The sequence below is a fragment of the Lepisma saccharinum genome, chromosome 2 (assembly GCF_977018435.1).
Source record: "Lepisma saccharinum chromosome 2, izLepSacc3.1, whole genome shotgun sequence".
Taxonomy (NCBI): Eukaryota; Metazoa; Arthropoda; class Insecta; order Zygentoma; family Lepismatidae; genus Lepisma; species Lepisma saccharinum.
In genome coordinates this window covers 25,060,361-25,075,360 of record NC_139230.1, presented here as the reverse complement: position 1 = coordinate 25,075,360, position 15,000 = coordinate 25,060,361, and the positions used below count along the sequence as shown (strand labels likewise).

The window sequence follows — 15,000 nt, the reverse complement described above, 5'->3', positions numbered from 1 at the left end:
TCACCTGCAATTCAGTACAGTTTCCTGTCATTTTGTTATAGTTTTTATTAAGGATGGATCAATATTAAATTTTTGCCAATTTCAATAAAGTACCATTATAAAATTGTAAATGTTCCTTGAAGAACGTCCATGCGTCTTTAACCTCCTTAATTAATGCTTGTAACTAAGTGACTGTAATGCATTTTACTTTTGAAAATGAAACTGCAGATTTATACTTCTACTTTACAAAACACTTGCATATAGTCAGAAAAATAGTAAATGGCCAGTATTGATTGATTATTGATTAATCTGTACCATCATTAATTTTTATGAATATAAAAGCATAATTTCTCTACCCAAGTTTTGTAAAGAAAATGTTAAGAAATACTTTTTCTTTTTGTAATGTAAGACTTTTGCAATCGCATGGTTTTGATTGATTGAGTTGGGTGTTTTAAGTCCACTTTATGCACAGTATGGTTAATCAGGACTGGACCTACAGTTTAAAGTGGAATACAAACCACTATGTGCCTCCACTGGGTATCACACCCAGGACCCCTTGATATCACTGCACCATCGGGGAGGTCCTCACATGGTTATGAGGTGAACGAACAATTCAGGTTCTTTGTGCAGCATTTTGATAGGATCAGTAGAATATTGGTGATCAGTATCTGTAAATGTCTACCAATAAATATGAAACTTCAACTTTGGTTTATTTAGAAATCAATAAATATTTCATGTTCAAGTATTAGCTGAATTTCATGTTTCAACTTGCTGTGCAGAAAACCAACACCAGATTGCAGCTTGAAAATCAGATGCATTTGATATTTTCTGATGGCCATGCTCCAAGTTGGTTCTTGTAATAGGGTGGTGGGTTTTCTCTTGTCAGATCATTGTATGATGATGTCATTCGATTATCTTAACAAGAGACCACTCAGAAAGCTTCATGTCAAGATCATGCATGTAGTAGCTTCCTGGACTTGATCACATTTCTCTGCAGTGAGCTGATACATGTAATACTATCTTATCAGAAATATCCAAAGTGAAAAATTTCCATCATGTGTATAAGTATAGAAACTACCATTTTGTTTTTTATACTTTAGTCGTTGTTCTAATTTTCTTGTTAGGTCAGATCTTCAGTTGCTTATGCTGTGTCTGCAATTGCTCACTGGGATTGGCCCGAGCATTGGCCAGATCTTTTCAACACACTTGTTAGTTGCCTTTCTGGGGAGAGCAATTGGGCTGTTCATGGTGCCATGAGAGTGCTGACTGAATTTTCTCGAGATATCACAGATACTCAGTTTCATCACATAGCACCTGTTATTCTGTCAGAAATGTACAGAATTTTTGTATCGGATGAGGTAAGTGTAACATTTGAAATCAGCAGTAGGTCATGAGAAAGATACATGAGTTTAATTTTATATTAAATTCAGCACAGTATAATAATACATTTTGGATTTTGTTTTGAATTGTTTTAGTTTAACATTTACACCTCCAATTGCTGGTATTTTCATGTAGTAGTCACGGTCATTGGGCTCCCATGTAGCCAAATGGTTAGTACTCCAGCCTTTGGTTCCAGAAGTCACACTTTCGATTCTTTGGGGAATCACCCAAAATTATTGTGGTGTTTACCCATTTACCCAGCATCATGAGGACAATTGGGAAGCCACTTGAAGAGAAGAAGTAGCAGGCTTCGGTCTTGAAAATCAGAAATATTTACATCCTCAGCTTTTAATTGAAGTAAGGAGATTTCAGTTCTCAGAGATAGTAGTAAGTAATGAAGTTTCTAAAAGGCATATTTTATGTTCTTGTTAGGGGCCTGTCCTCAATTTTGTTTTATTTAGTAGTTAGTTAGTATTGTGTGATGGGCAAAAATTGCCTATGTTCTGATGTGCCCACACTAAATGAATTAATCAAACAATCACTTTGGTCTGAAAGTTTCCTAAGGCCTCCCCCCCTCGATTCTTATTACTTGATCCTGATACCCTAAGAATGGACACCACCATACATGATGTCTTACTGCATAGACTGTCTCATTCCACCAGAAATCATAACTAAACTTCAGATGACCTGAATATATTACTTTGCAGAAAGAAAAAGAAAGTAAATGTACAGTAGGTTAATATTTTTTAAATTTTTATATTTTTAATATTTTTATATAATATATGTTATATATTTATATTTTTAAAAATATAGTTCCAAATATGTACAATGTGGAACGGCACTTATTTGGAACATAATTTGTCGTGAAGGTATAGTCCATTGCATATATTTCAAGTAATTGTGAGGAATGTAGTGGAACTATGCTACTGGAGTTTTTAACATGATATAAAGTATTGCAAGGTTTGAGTTGAGCTAAATATGATGGTAAAAAAGGATATGCAAAAAAGGTAAAGTGCTCTCCTGTGCTAAGCACGACGCCATGAAGGCGTATAGGGGGTGTGGGGTTAACGCCCCACACTTTCTTGATCCGGTCATGAGTGGGGGGTGATGTGATCAGCATCACGCCCCTGACCGCCTTTACCCCCCAGGGTTTCCCCCAGGTACCCATGTCATTCGATGCTGGGTGGGCGCCGGGGCTGTATGCACAATTAGTATATTGTGCAATGGAAATTATTCTTTCTTCCTTTCCTGCTATATGAGGAGTCTGATTTTCCAGCTTTGTAGCTTAATATTAATCTCAACATTTTTCAGCAATTTAAATGATGCTAAATTCTTGTATTCTAAGACTATAGTACTTAATGCACCAATAAAGAAAAGTTTTGTTAAATTTTTAGGCTTGTTATGTAGTTGTTGGAGTTACATTCTTGTTTAAAGAGCTCCATTTTCCATCCCTTTATTTTGCCACAGAGTGGTCGGTTGGTTTTGTTTTGATTATGCCTAAGTTGACCAATTACATAAAATTGTACATGGGAGGGAGGGAATAACAAGCATTGGATTATAAGCAGAGCTACTTAAAATATTTTTTGCTGTTGGCTGTGGATGCATGTAAATACATTTGCATTTAAATACTTACATAAATATGTATACACACAAAAGTACAGGTTTAGTGTGCTATATCAGTCTAGAGCATCACAAAATTCATGTCAATATTAGCTGAAGAAGTTTCTTGAACCATCTTAATTATTTGAAATATTGTGGGTTTATTCTTTATGCCAATTATGATTGATTAAACAATTCAAGTCCACAGAAAGGTTAAGTGGGTCTGGACCACTATGTTCCTCCACCAGATATCAAACCCAGGGCTTCTTGATTACAAGGCAACAACGCTACCACCATGCCTTCAGGGAGGCCATTATGCCAATTATGAAAACAAGCACAATGAACTGAAGAAGAATTTTTTAAGAATAGTGCTATGAGTGAGTTTTATATGGTGTGATGAAAATATGCTTTTCCTTTCTTGATTGCGTTTGTAATGACAAGACCAGTTTAGGTAACAAATTAAATAAACACCCATATAAGTCTTTTTCTGCCTTTTAGTGTACAGGAATAAAAAAAAAAAAATACTTTGAAAGGTACAGAATGAAAGCAATGGTGAGTACATTATCGATTTAAATTTCCGATATGCTTTTGCTGGCTTATAATGCTACAGGAATTCCAGTATTGATCTGATGCCCAAATATTACACTTTAAATTTTATTATCTTAGTGTGAGCAACAAAACTACATAATATTTGGTGTACTTTTCACATGATGCTATAGGATCTTAAGTCGAGGCCCCTGTGATTGCCTCTCAATCAGAAAACAAAAGAAACTATAACTGATGTCTAATAATATTTCTTAATTGCAGTATCCATAAATTATGGATGGCCAAAAAATTGTGTATTTCCCAGTTCTGAAAATATCCAGATGCGATGAGATCCAGGTATCCAGATCAAGAACCGAAATTTTGGGCCAGAAGCATCATACCCAACTGAAAATACATAGAATGTATCTTCATCCTATCACATTATGTTGGGGGGGGGGGGGGGCAGTGGCAGTGTCGTCACCTTGTAATCAAGGGGTCCTTTGTTTGATACCCGGTTGACGCACATAGTGATTTGGATCCCACTTTAAGCTGTAGGTCTAGTCCCTGTTAGCCTTACTTTGCATAAAGTGGACTTAAAACACAACTCAACCTTATGTTGGACAATGGTGCAGTTACCAGCTAATTTCATCAGCCAAACCACATGCACACATTAATTGCAACTGATAGGGAAAATAAACAAAGAAAACCAAAAATACTGTTAGTATGACCAACATTGTTTAGAAGTATAATACTATTAAATACAATATACATGGTTGTTAGCTACATTGCTTTGAAACCATGTTTTATTTATTTATTTCTAGCGATATAATGTAAGGATCAGAGGAAGAGCTGTAGAAATCTTTGGTACTTGTGTGTATATGATATCTGTTATGGCAGAGTACAACAAGGGAGTAGCAAAAAGCATACTGACGCCAGTTCTTCCTTCATTTTGTGCAAAATTGGTTCAAGGACTTGCAGTTGCAGATGGTGCACTGAGTGACTGTGGTTTAAAAATGGAAATCATGAAAGGTAATTACTGTTTCCATTTATTTACACATTTACTACATGTAGGTAATTGATATATTTATGCTTACTAATTTCATAGAAGGTAAAATTGGCATTTCTTATTGTGCATTTGGCTATTACATGTATATATAAAAGGATGTGTTTGTAAATTTTTAACACTTCATTTTCACGAAAAATTTTCCTACAATTTGAAGTATCTGCAAATTTGTATCCTGTCAAATATGATTATTTTGTTCAAAGTTATTAACTCAATGTGGTTAGCACATCGCGCTACGATGCCAGGGGTCCCAGGTTCGAATCCTGGCCTGGGCATGGATATTTGTGAGTGTCCATTAATCAATTTCATCATATCATCACTCATCCCCATCTTCGTAAATTAGCCGAAAGTGGCACAAAAGGTGAAGTAAAATAAATCAAATCACATTTATTTACTCAATCTTTACATTTTTCCTTTTTACAGCATTGACATTACTAATGAAACATGTTCCTAAACTAATGTCACATTGGCTTCACGAAGTTCTCGGACCTGTATGGACTCTGCTTACAAGGAATTGTGATTATTACGTGAGATCAGTTGTTAACAGTTTGGAACATATGGAGGAAATTGTGGATTCTGATGGTGAGTTTTTTGACTATAATTGAATATAGAACTTTAAGTATATTGGGAACAAGAAGTACAGGAGCTCTTTGTTAGATATTCACATTTGTATGGCTACACAAAGCTATTTTCAGTATATATCTGTAGGGATAAAATTTTTTAAAAAGCCTACTATGATTTTAATTTGCATATAATTTGATTATTAGTAATTATTGGCATTTATTTGTAATGCTACTGAATTAGATCACAGAAACTGACCCCCTGGCAAAGTTCCCATGTGATAGCAGAGAGGGCACGTGTGCACCCAGGTATCTGTTTTGGTGCCTGACAGCAATAAGGAAGGTTAGAAAGTTTTATACATGGGTGGGTGCCCCATGACCTGACTCCAGTGAACAAGGTGTATCAAATTGTCTCTAGTGATGAAACGTGGGTCTGGTATGACAATACCAGCATTCTGGGTGCTGCCCAAAGCCACCCATCCATTCATCATGGTGGTCTGCCTTTCTCGAAGTGAATCAAAATATTCAGACTCACTTTAGCTGAAGAAGCCAGCATTGGTGTACAGATATAAGTGTCACACATGTAATGGTCACCTTTTTGACACATACTTTTACTTCCTGAAGCTTTCACCAAACCAGCTTCTTAGAGAAAACAAGAATGGAACAATACACTTTTAATGGTGCTTTGGACATTGTGAATCAAAATTGCAATGCCTCCCCGATGGCACAGTTGTTGTGTCGTCGCCTTGTAATCAAGGGATCCAGGGTTTGATACCTGGTGGAACACGTAGTGGTTTGGATCCCACTTTAAACTGTGGGTTCAGTCCTGTTTAGCCTTCTGTGCATAAAGTGTACTTATAACACCAATTCAATCAATCAATCAAAATTGCAGTTTCTATAATAACCCGTGGTGCAACAGCCTATGAGGGCCAGGTCCTACCTACCAACTACCGGCCTCACTCCCTCCCGCTGAGGTGGGATATCATCCAACCAGTAATGGGGTGATCTGTGGTCAGCACAATGAACCCTCAGTCATCGTTGTAGGTTTCTGTGACTGAGTTACGCTACTCATTCATAGCTCCTGAATTTCCTCATGATGGTGGGAGGCCACTATCTCATACACAGACTAAAATCTCAGGAGAAATATTGTTACGCTTTTCGCCAGGAGACTTGAACCTGTGCACATCTTGTAGCCGGAGCCCAAAGCATGACACCTACGGCTGCATGGCCATGATGCGGAACTTGCAGTTTCTATATGCCAATTATTTTTGCAAAATATTGTAGTGATAACATTTTGCTTATTTCTACATTTGTCCACAAAAAAAAGTTTGCTTTGCACTTGTCAAACAAATAAAAAAGACTTCAATATTGAAAGATTCCTTTAGTTTCAATGTTAATGATGTTAAATATTAATTTTTGTTCTTTCCAAATTGAAGAAGAAAAAATCTTGTGGAGAAATTTTGTATGCTGAACATGAATCCTTACTTTATAGAATCTTCCATGACATTTTTCATGTAATTACTTTTCTTGCATGTTGCAGGTGGAACAATAGGTTTCGAGAACCTGATCCTTAGTATTTTTGAATTTGTACATGCTGTAATTGAATCACCAAAGTTCAGGAAAGAAGTTGCACCTCTCTTAACAAATGTCATGTACTATTTGATCCACTACATGAAGATCACTGAAGAACAGGTAAATGACATTAATATGTATACAGGGTGTTGCCACATAAAACTGATGTACTTGCACAGCGTGACCAATATTTTTTCATTAAGTTTGCTTCGTTAAAACCTTATTTTAATTCTATGAACCCTCAAAAATCATCGATATTTACCCTGTATGCTTGCAACAGATTCAAGGTTGCCACAGTTGAGAGAAGCCAATATACTAAGTTTTGAAGCTTTCCTGGTGACGAATGATGAACAGATCCTCTTGAGATATCGACCAGTTGAGTACTGGAAAGAATTATAAGTGGAGTTCTACCCTGAAGATGAGAGCGATGTTATCTCTCGAAAGCTCAGAAGCTCACCTGGTTGATATCCTGAGAGACCTTGTTCACCAAGCCAGTGTATTTTGTGGTCACCTTGGACCCTCTCCTATTGACATTTAGAAGAAAAAAAAATACATTAAAATTGAACTGAAAAGCCTCCCAGAAAGCTCCCATGGTGTAAGGCAACATATAACAGGTATGTACATAATTTTCAATCTTTTTGTCAATGTTATTTATTATTATTATTAATGAAATTTTGGAAAGTATAATAATTTCAGATTGTTTTATCAACTTATAACCTTTCGTAAAGATTTAAGGTTGTTACATTTTGATGGTTCCTGAACCACTTTGCAATAGTTTCTAACATTTTCATTTATTTGTTTTTCAGATACAAATGTGGTGCTCTAATCTAAACAGATTTGTTGAGGATGAGGATGAAGATACATATTCATATTCAGTTCGAATCTCAGCACAGGATCTAATGTTGGTAAGTGTGAATGGTTCAGAAGATTTCTTTTTGCAGATACTGAAAGTTTGATTTATCAGTATTAACCTTTAGCAGCTGGAACCTTGTGCATGTGTATTCTTGTTGAAGCTGTAGCCTTTTCAAGTACTTGCTTTTCAAACTTGCCAAGAAAGGAAAAGAAAAGGGGGGAAAAACTTAGCTCAAAAACTAATTGTTGAAGAGATGAGAAATTGATTTTGTTTTCTTTCTTAATAACAGGGTTTTTAGTGGAGGTAAAATTTATACATTGTGCCTCCCAATAATTAGTATTAGAGGAGGAAGAGGAAAAATTCAATTTTTTTTTTAAAAAAATTGCAGCGTTAATTGCTGCTGGTCGATATATTTACCATCCATCCTCAACAGGAATACAAGTGTGGTCGAAATATCAACCATCTGGTGATAGAAGGTTAAAATAAAAAGCCAAGCTCTCATGTACATGCTGGTGTAATTATACAGAGAAACCTTGATTTTATACTTTTTGTGACTTTATGATCCATGATGATTGAATGCATAATGTGAGAAATGTAAATTCCAAGACACATCAGAATTCCACTGTATTAAAATTGGCAATTTTAAAGTTTTGTAAGTTATTTTTTTAATGTGTTTCTACTCTTGGAATGATTTTTTTATTATTGTTGAAACTGCCTTTGAAATCTATATGTGAAACTAAGTCATAAAAGTTGTCTTACATTGGAATGTGGACATTTATATTTTTTTGTAAAGGTTCAAAGCGGAAAATTTTATTAGTTGCTGTTTGAGAAGAAGTGGTTGAAGACTTCTTTATAACTTTATTTCAGCCTATTGTAATAAATATATATATGTTTTTAAGATCCTGATCTTGTATTGCAGTCTTTGTGTAAGGAAATCGAAGATGAAAGCTTGATTGGCTTGGGCCAAGCAATAGTTAGACATTCACAAGAAGCGCAGGAACAACGACAACATGAAAATAATTTTTGGTGGAAAACTCATGAAGCTTGCCTCTTGGCTCTGGGATCTGTGAAAGACTTACTGATTGGAAAACTGAAAACAATAAGTTTTTCTTTAAATGTACAAAATTTCTTGGAAAGTGTAATTACATCAGATGTTGAACTGCTAGGTAACGTTGATTTTTAACTTCAAGAGTATAGTTGATGTAAGAAAGAGAGAGTGAATGAGTGTATGTTGGTGTTTATTGATTAACTTATGTGTGATCATGGCTAATTGGTAGAGGCATGCATATTTTGTTTTTGACGAAAACACGAAATGTGAAATAACACATTGTAATGTTAATTTTTCATGTTTCTGAAAGGTGTGAGGTGCATTTTCCTACCCTGTTTTGTCACGAAATGATGCAAAATGAACTGCAAAATGCGAAATAGACTCTTAAACATGAAATTTAGACTTTATTTACCGATGCAACACTTTCTGAAGTCAGAATTATCCTGAGAGTTATGCAATTCACAGAAAATTGATTAATTCTGCTGTAAATACTTAAGAAGCAAAAATGGACCCCTTTGTACAGGAATACATAAACCTAATATTCTGGTAATGACATAAATATGCTATTAGAAGGGTTATGTTTATTTTGTGTAATAAGTGTAGTTTTTAAATCAAATTTGGGTTATATACACATTTTTAAAACCAAAATGTCATTTTATATACCTCTTTTACACCGCTATAACTGCGAAATTTTATTTTATTTACCACTTTTAACCAGAAATTGACTCTGTTTTTGTAATGAAATTTTGCTTTTTTATTTATCAAAAATATGTGCCTCTACTAATTGGCTTTGTTGGAGAAAAAGAAAGTGTGTATTTTTAAATTTAATTTACAAAAAACATGTACCTGATTTATGCCTTGATATTCATAACTATAACAACATTGCAATATTGTGCTTTCAGTTACAGATGTTTGTAGAACTACATGATTAGTAAAATTCTTGACAATTTTTTGATGTACTAATATCTGCCAATACTAACAGGACACTAATTAAGTAGTTCTCTCTTTAATATAAATAATTTTCATTTGATGTGGCAAATATTAACTCTCACAAAGTTTCTTGGTATATTTAACTGTGACGATGTTGCAATATAAAAGAATAATACATTTACTCTCATCGTTCTAACTAGACAAAAAAATGATTAATCTATAGAACCACATGAAATTTTTGGAACAGAGTGAGAACAGTTCTAATAGTGAAATCTCACTATTAGAATAGACAGACATTGGTTCCATCAAGAATTTACTATTTTTGTATTGAGGCTCGGAATAGTTGTTGTTATTTGCATTATCATGAGGTAAAATGTAAAAGTTTTGGTTCCATGTTTGCATGTAAGATAAATATTTGAAATAAGGGAAATATGAGCAACCTCTGAAAAATCATCAACATGTTTTTAAATTTAAAAATTGTAGTTTTCATGAGAGTTCAAAAATCTTGTATTGGAACTAAATACTAATGGAACATTTGAATTATGGTTTTCCATATACTTCTTACAATAAAAAATCCTTTTTGTTTCAGGTTATCCATTTTTAGTTGGTCGTTGTTTGTGGACTGGTAGTCGGTATGCGAGCATTCTTTCTCGTGAAATACTATCCATGATTGCTCGTGCCATTGTGGCATCATTTCAAAACAATTACCATCCAGTTGTGAGGATATCTTCAGTGAGGTGAGTGTATATATATAGTTTTTTTTAAATTTTTCCCGTGTATACACACACTGCTATACTCATACATAATTGATAAAATACATCTTATTAATTTGTTAATAAGATCATTAGCCTTCCATGTTCTACAGGAAAATTATTTTCTTATCAGATCATACAGTTATATCATTCCAGCATTCCTGTAAACCATCAGGATTAAGGCTGAGCCAATACCACTTTGAACAGACACCCATACCAATGCTGATACTCTTACCAATTCCCACAAATATCGTTGCTTGATAATTGTAACACTTAAAAGTAGTTCAAAATATTGATGAATATTAGTGTGCAAGTATTCCACCCCAATTACTGTATTTATGCGTGTATAATGCGCGTGTGTGTATAATATGCACCCTCGTTTTTGATGGGGAAAAGCAACAAAAAAATATATCTCGTATATAATGCGCAGTACAATTCAGGTTCCAGAAATGGCTTTCTTAGTGTCGGACTAACATTTACGGATTTCATTTAAAATTAATCGGTAGACCATAAAAAACCAGCTTTTCGTTGCTTTCGTAGCTGTTGCGTTCACCATGCGACCTTGAACTTCCAGATGTTAGCCTTTTCAAAGGAGAGGAGGGAGCAAAGTTATCAACCACCCATTCAAGGTGGCAGTGCGTGATGCTTACAATAGATGGACGACATCAAGGCAGCGTGAACTCTCACCAAGCGGGAGGGTGAAACGTGCGTCTCTGCTAATTGTTTGTGAATGGGTTCGTGAGGCATGGAACTCCATCTCCCTGGAAATGGTGATCAAAAGTTTTAAGGTAATGGGAATATTGAACAAGATGGATGGATGGAAGTGAGGACATTTCAGACAGCTTGTATTAGTAACTGTGAACTGCTGGGAGTGAAGGACGAAATTAAGTGTAAACGTTATTCAAACGTTATTCATTTATTTACGTGAGTCGAGCTGCAATAGTGCAGTAAATATACAGTAGTTATTTCTATTTGGTAAGTGTTGATGTAATTATTTTACCTTCATAGTTGTTACAGTCAACTCTCGATAAAACGACCTTTCACAGTTTCTGGGAAAGAAGGTAGTTATTTCAAAGGGGTCGTTATTGGAATTTGCACCAATTTTCAGCTTAAACGCAGCTCAAACGGACACAAGATTCCTAGGAGATGGTAACCATTTATCCTGGTAGTTATACAACCTGTTACGCACAGGCTGCCCATTGTGTGAAGTAACATAGAACATGAAAACGTTCTCACAAAAAAAGTATTTAAAATAACGTTATTTCCTTTTAATTATGCACAGTCGTTTCTCTTCCATGAAATTCTTATAATTCTAGTTCATGGGAAACCCGTTTGAACTGAGACCTACCGAAAGAAAACAATCTCTCGCTTATTGCAATCGAAACTCGAATAATCTTGACACCTGTTACACTGAAGCCAGCAAAAGTCTGGAGATAATAGGGCAGAATGAATGTTGGATTTAATACAGGTCTACTAGAGCATTGTCTGTTACAAGATTAACTAGTAATATAAGATCTCTCGGAAGAACCTTTCTAGGCACAAAAAAAAAAGTGGGGCTGTAAATTTCATTCTTGTTTGGCTGTGTAAAATACATCGTAAAAAAGTCACGTTTTCCTTCCTTCAACCAACTTCTAATTCACCCCCTCACCCATTCCAGGGAGCAGTCCATACTCTTCCTCGACTTGCGAGCAGTCCATACTCTTCCTCGACTTGCATTGTAAGCCAGCCACGCAACTTGCGATCTGTTTGCACCCAATGCTTATTCTAAGACACATTGAACAGTGTCGCACTCGATAATCATTTTGGTTTGGAATTGGATTTCACTAAAGTGAAACTGTATATTTAGTCCCGATTAGCCCAAAAGCATAAAATGAACTCAAAACAAGCTTTATGAAACCTGCGCATTTTCAGATATCAAAATGGGAGATCGTTATTTACTCACATTAATCGACGATAATCGGTTTGAGCGTATACATTGAGCACTTTTTTAAAAATAGCACTCCCCCTTCCTCCCCATGAATGGTTTTGAAGATAAGCGGCGATTATATTGTGTGCATTTCCTTGCTCTGAGTGTTCAGGAAGTTTATCCTTGTGTCAGATGCAAAATAAAATTTACACTTTTGTTTATCAGAAGGTGCAGAACATGAAGTTGTTTTAACTCTTGTTTTTCTTTCTGAAGATCGAATTTCGTTATCGTCAAATCAAAACAGCTTTGCGAGATTCAAAACAATGACTTTTGCCTTCGCGCTGGATGAGTCATTGCTGTTATCGGCAAGCGACAACTTTGCAGATGCTAGACAAAGCACTGGCTCATACTGCAGCGAAAAACAAGGCCACCAGCTGGAAGTTCGAGCAACAGGTGGTCTAAGGGAAAATCCTCCGTATTTCAAATAACGCAACTGTCAAAGGCGGAACTTTTATCAGCTGTGTGAAGAAGAAAGAAATGACCTTTTCTTCATGTTTTACCTTGCAACAGACAATAATACGGGCAATATTTCCTTTGCAGACAATAGCATTAAAAAAAGAAAAAAATAGGACCTGAATTCTGCAATTATTACATTGCCATGCAGACCAGTGGCGGAGAATGAGCTGGGAAGGGGGACACTTTTTGTTTTTACTTGTCCTATGGTTTTTGTTCATTTTCAAGAATGCATCCAGAACTGGTTTCCCATTTTAGAAGTCAAAGGAAAGGAAGAGCTGTCCACTTCCAGCCTCACCTGTAAACAGCCTGTGTGCACACACGAGCAAGAAAACAATCTGCATTGCCCCCCCTCCCCTAAACATTTGCTGAGAAGAAAAGAGGGAGAAGTCACTCAGCCAACAGAACACTTTTGGCAAATATTAGTACATCGGCACAGTTATAAAAATGTATGAAGTGGTAAACAGGAGTTATGATGCATGTAAGATCGAAGTAAACTTTTGCGGAAATCTGGATGAAAATGCATTAAGAGTGTTGACGATCTTTAGTTGGCATATGTGGCTTTGATTATCTATAACAGTTTCACTTCTTTATGAAGTGTTACAGGGAACAAAGAACACATTTTGAATGAAAGCGGTTACCGGAAGTTGTCAACTACAAGGTCGATTTAAAATAACATCCAAGCATATTTGATCTCTTCTCGCGTATCCACGAGCAAACGAAATCACATGGCAAAACAAGCCTGGCATGTTGGGTAGCGGCCGTCGGCTGTGGGGTAACATTGGTGTGCTTGGGGAAGGGGAGGGCGGAGGTCAAGTGCTATTGGATAGCATTGAAGTGTGGTCTGGTGTTTATTTTTAGACGAGACCCACTTGCGAGTGGTAGAGTGCTTGTGAAGGGAATGATTGCAAAAAACTTATTTTTCGCCCAATCTCTGTTCATGACAGTTTCTAAGGTGAAAACGATTTTTGTGGAAGTTATTTATCCTGCGAAAAATACAGCTTGATACGCCTCCCGTGTGACGGGAAGCACGTGCTTGAATGCCGCCAGAATGGTGCTGCTTTTCTCGATGTCGCAATACTTTCCAATACTAAGTGAAAACTCATGGTTATTGTTGCTAAAGAAAGACAATCTGTAGATATATACATGTTATACACAGTGACAGTGAAAAAAAAAATCTGTGATTTCATTTTGGCTGTCCGAATTATTCCGTGCATAATACGCACCACAGTTTTGGGGGTCAAAAATTTTGGAAATAAGTGTGTATTATACACGCGTAAATACGGTATATGCATCAATTTACCAAGAGTTTTGCTTTAAAAGATTCAAGAATTACACCAGAATATTAATGTGTGTGTTACATAATCACAAAATCCAGTTTTTCACACCAAACTAATGCAAAATATGAAAAAGGTAAAGTTCCCTGTGCATATAGCACTGTCCCATAAAGGCACATTAAGGAATGTGGGGGTAGGACTCCACACATTCTTGATCTCTGCCATTTTGGAGCTAATGTGATCAGCTCCATGCTCTTGCTGCCTTTACATCCCCCCAGGTACCCATTGATTTGAGGCTGGGTGAGCCCCAGAGCCACTTTATGCTGGGACAAGGCCGGAAATATTCCAACCTTAGATTACCCACTCTGGGAATCTAACCTGGGTCTCCCGCATGGCAGTCACACACCCTACCGAGTAGACCTCCGCAGCTCTGATAAAGAGAGACTTAATATTTTGCATAATTTACAGGATAATTACAAAAGTGTTGCACATCATTTTTGTGGTCCCGGGATAGACCAAAATTGATGGAAAAGTATTGGGCAGTATCAGTAAATAAGTTCTAACCGATACTTTCTGATACCAATACATTAGCACAGTATCAGCTCAGTCCTAATTAGGATCTTTAAAGTACTGAAGTGTTCAATAAGATCCTTTTCCTACAGAACACGAAAGGAAAATAAGTCTTCTTAGCAAATTACCTACATAATAAAATGCCTTTCATTAATTACCTATGGGAGTGGCTAGACATACAAAAGTTGCTTGTATCCAGGTGTGTATATAGTGGAGTTGTATATGCATATTTTTGTACTGTATTTCTTTCTGTGTGTTCTGTATTGCTAATAATAGTGTAACTTTGGGACCTGTAATAACTTCCATGTGTACTTGGTAATTATTTCAGGTGCTGAAGTTTAAGCAAGCTTATTTTCTCACTCCCACCACTTATACTGAAATGTTGATGATAATGCACAATTTAAAATCTAGTTTTATATTTTAAAAATTATTAAATATTCAATTGCACATAATACACATTTTCTTGTATCAAA

At 35.9% G+C, this 15,000-nt stretch overlaps 1 protein-coding gene across 1 annotated transcript in view; it reads left to right on the top strand.

The window, feature by feature from the left end:
- Ipo9 (Importin 9) overlaps window positions 1–15,000 on the top strand; it is a 55,942-nt gene that overhangs the window by 11,031 nt on the left and 29,911 nt on the right. Inside the window, exons 4-10 of the mRNA XM_083117162.1 lie at window positions 1,104–1,337; window positions 4,305–4,512; window positions 4,970–5,128; window positions 6,647–6,798; window positions 7,485–7,583; window positions 8,451–8,697; window positions 10,099–10,246. Of these exons, the coding sequence (XP_082973288.1) occupies window positions 1,104–1,337; window positions 4,305–4,512; window positions 4,970–5,128; window positions 6,647–6,798; window positions 7,485–7,583; window positions 8,451–8,697; window positions 10,099–10,246 (1,247 nt within the window). The remainder of the gene's footprint in view (window positions 1–1,103; window positions 1,338–4,304; window positions 4,513–4,969; window positions 5,129–6,646; window positions 6,799–7,484; window positions 7,584–8,450; window positions 8,698–10,098; window positions 10,247–15,000) is intronic.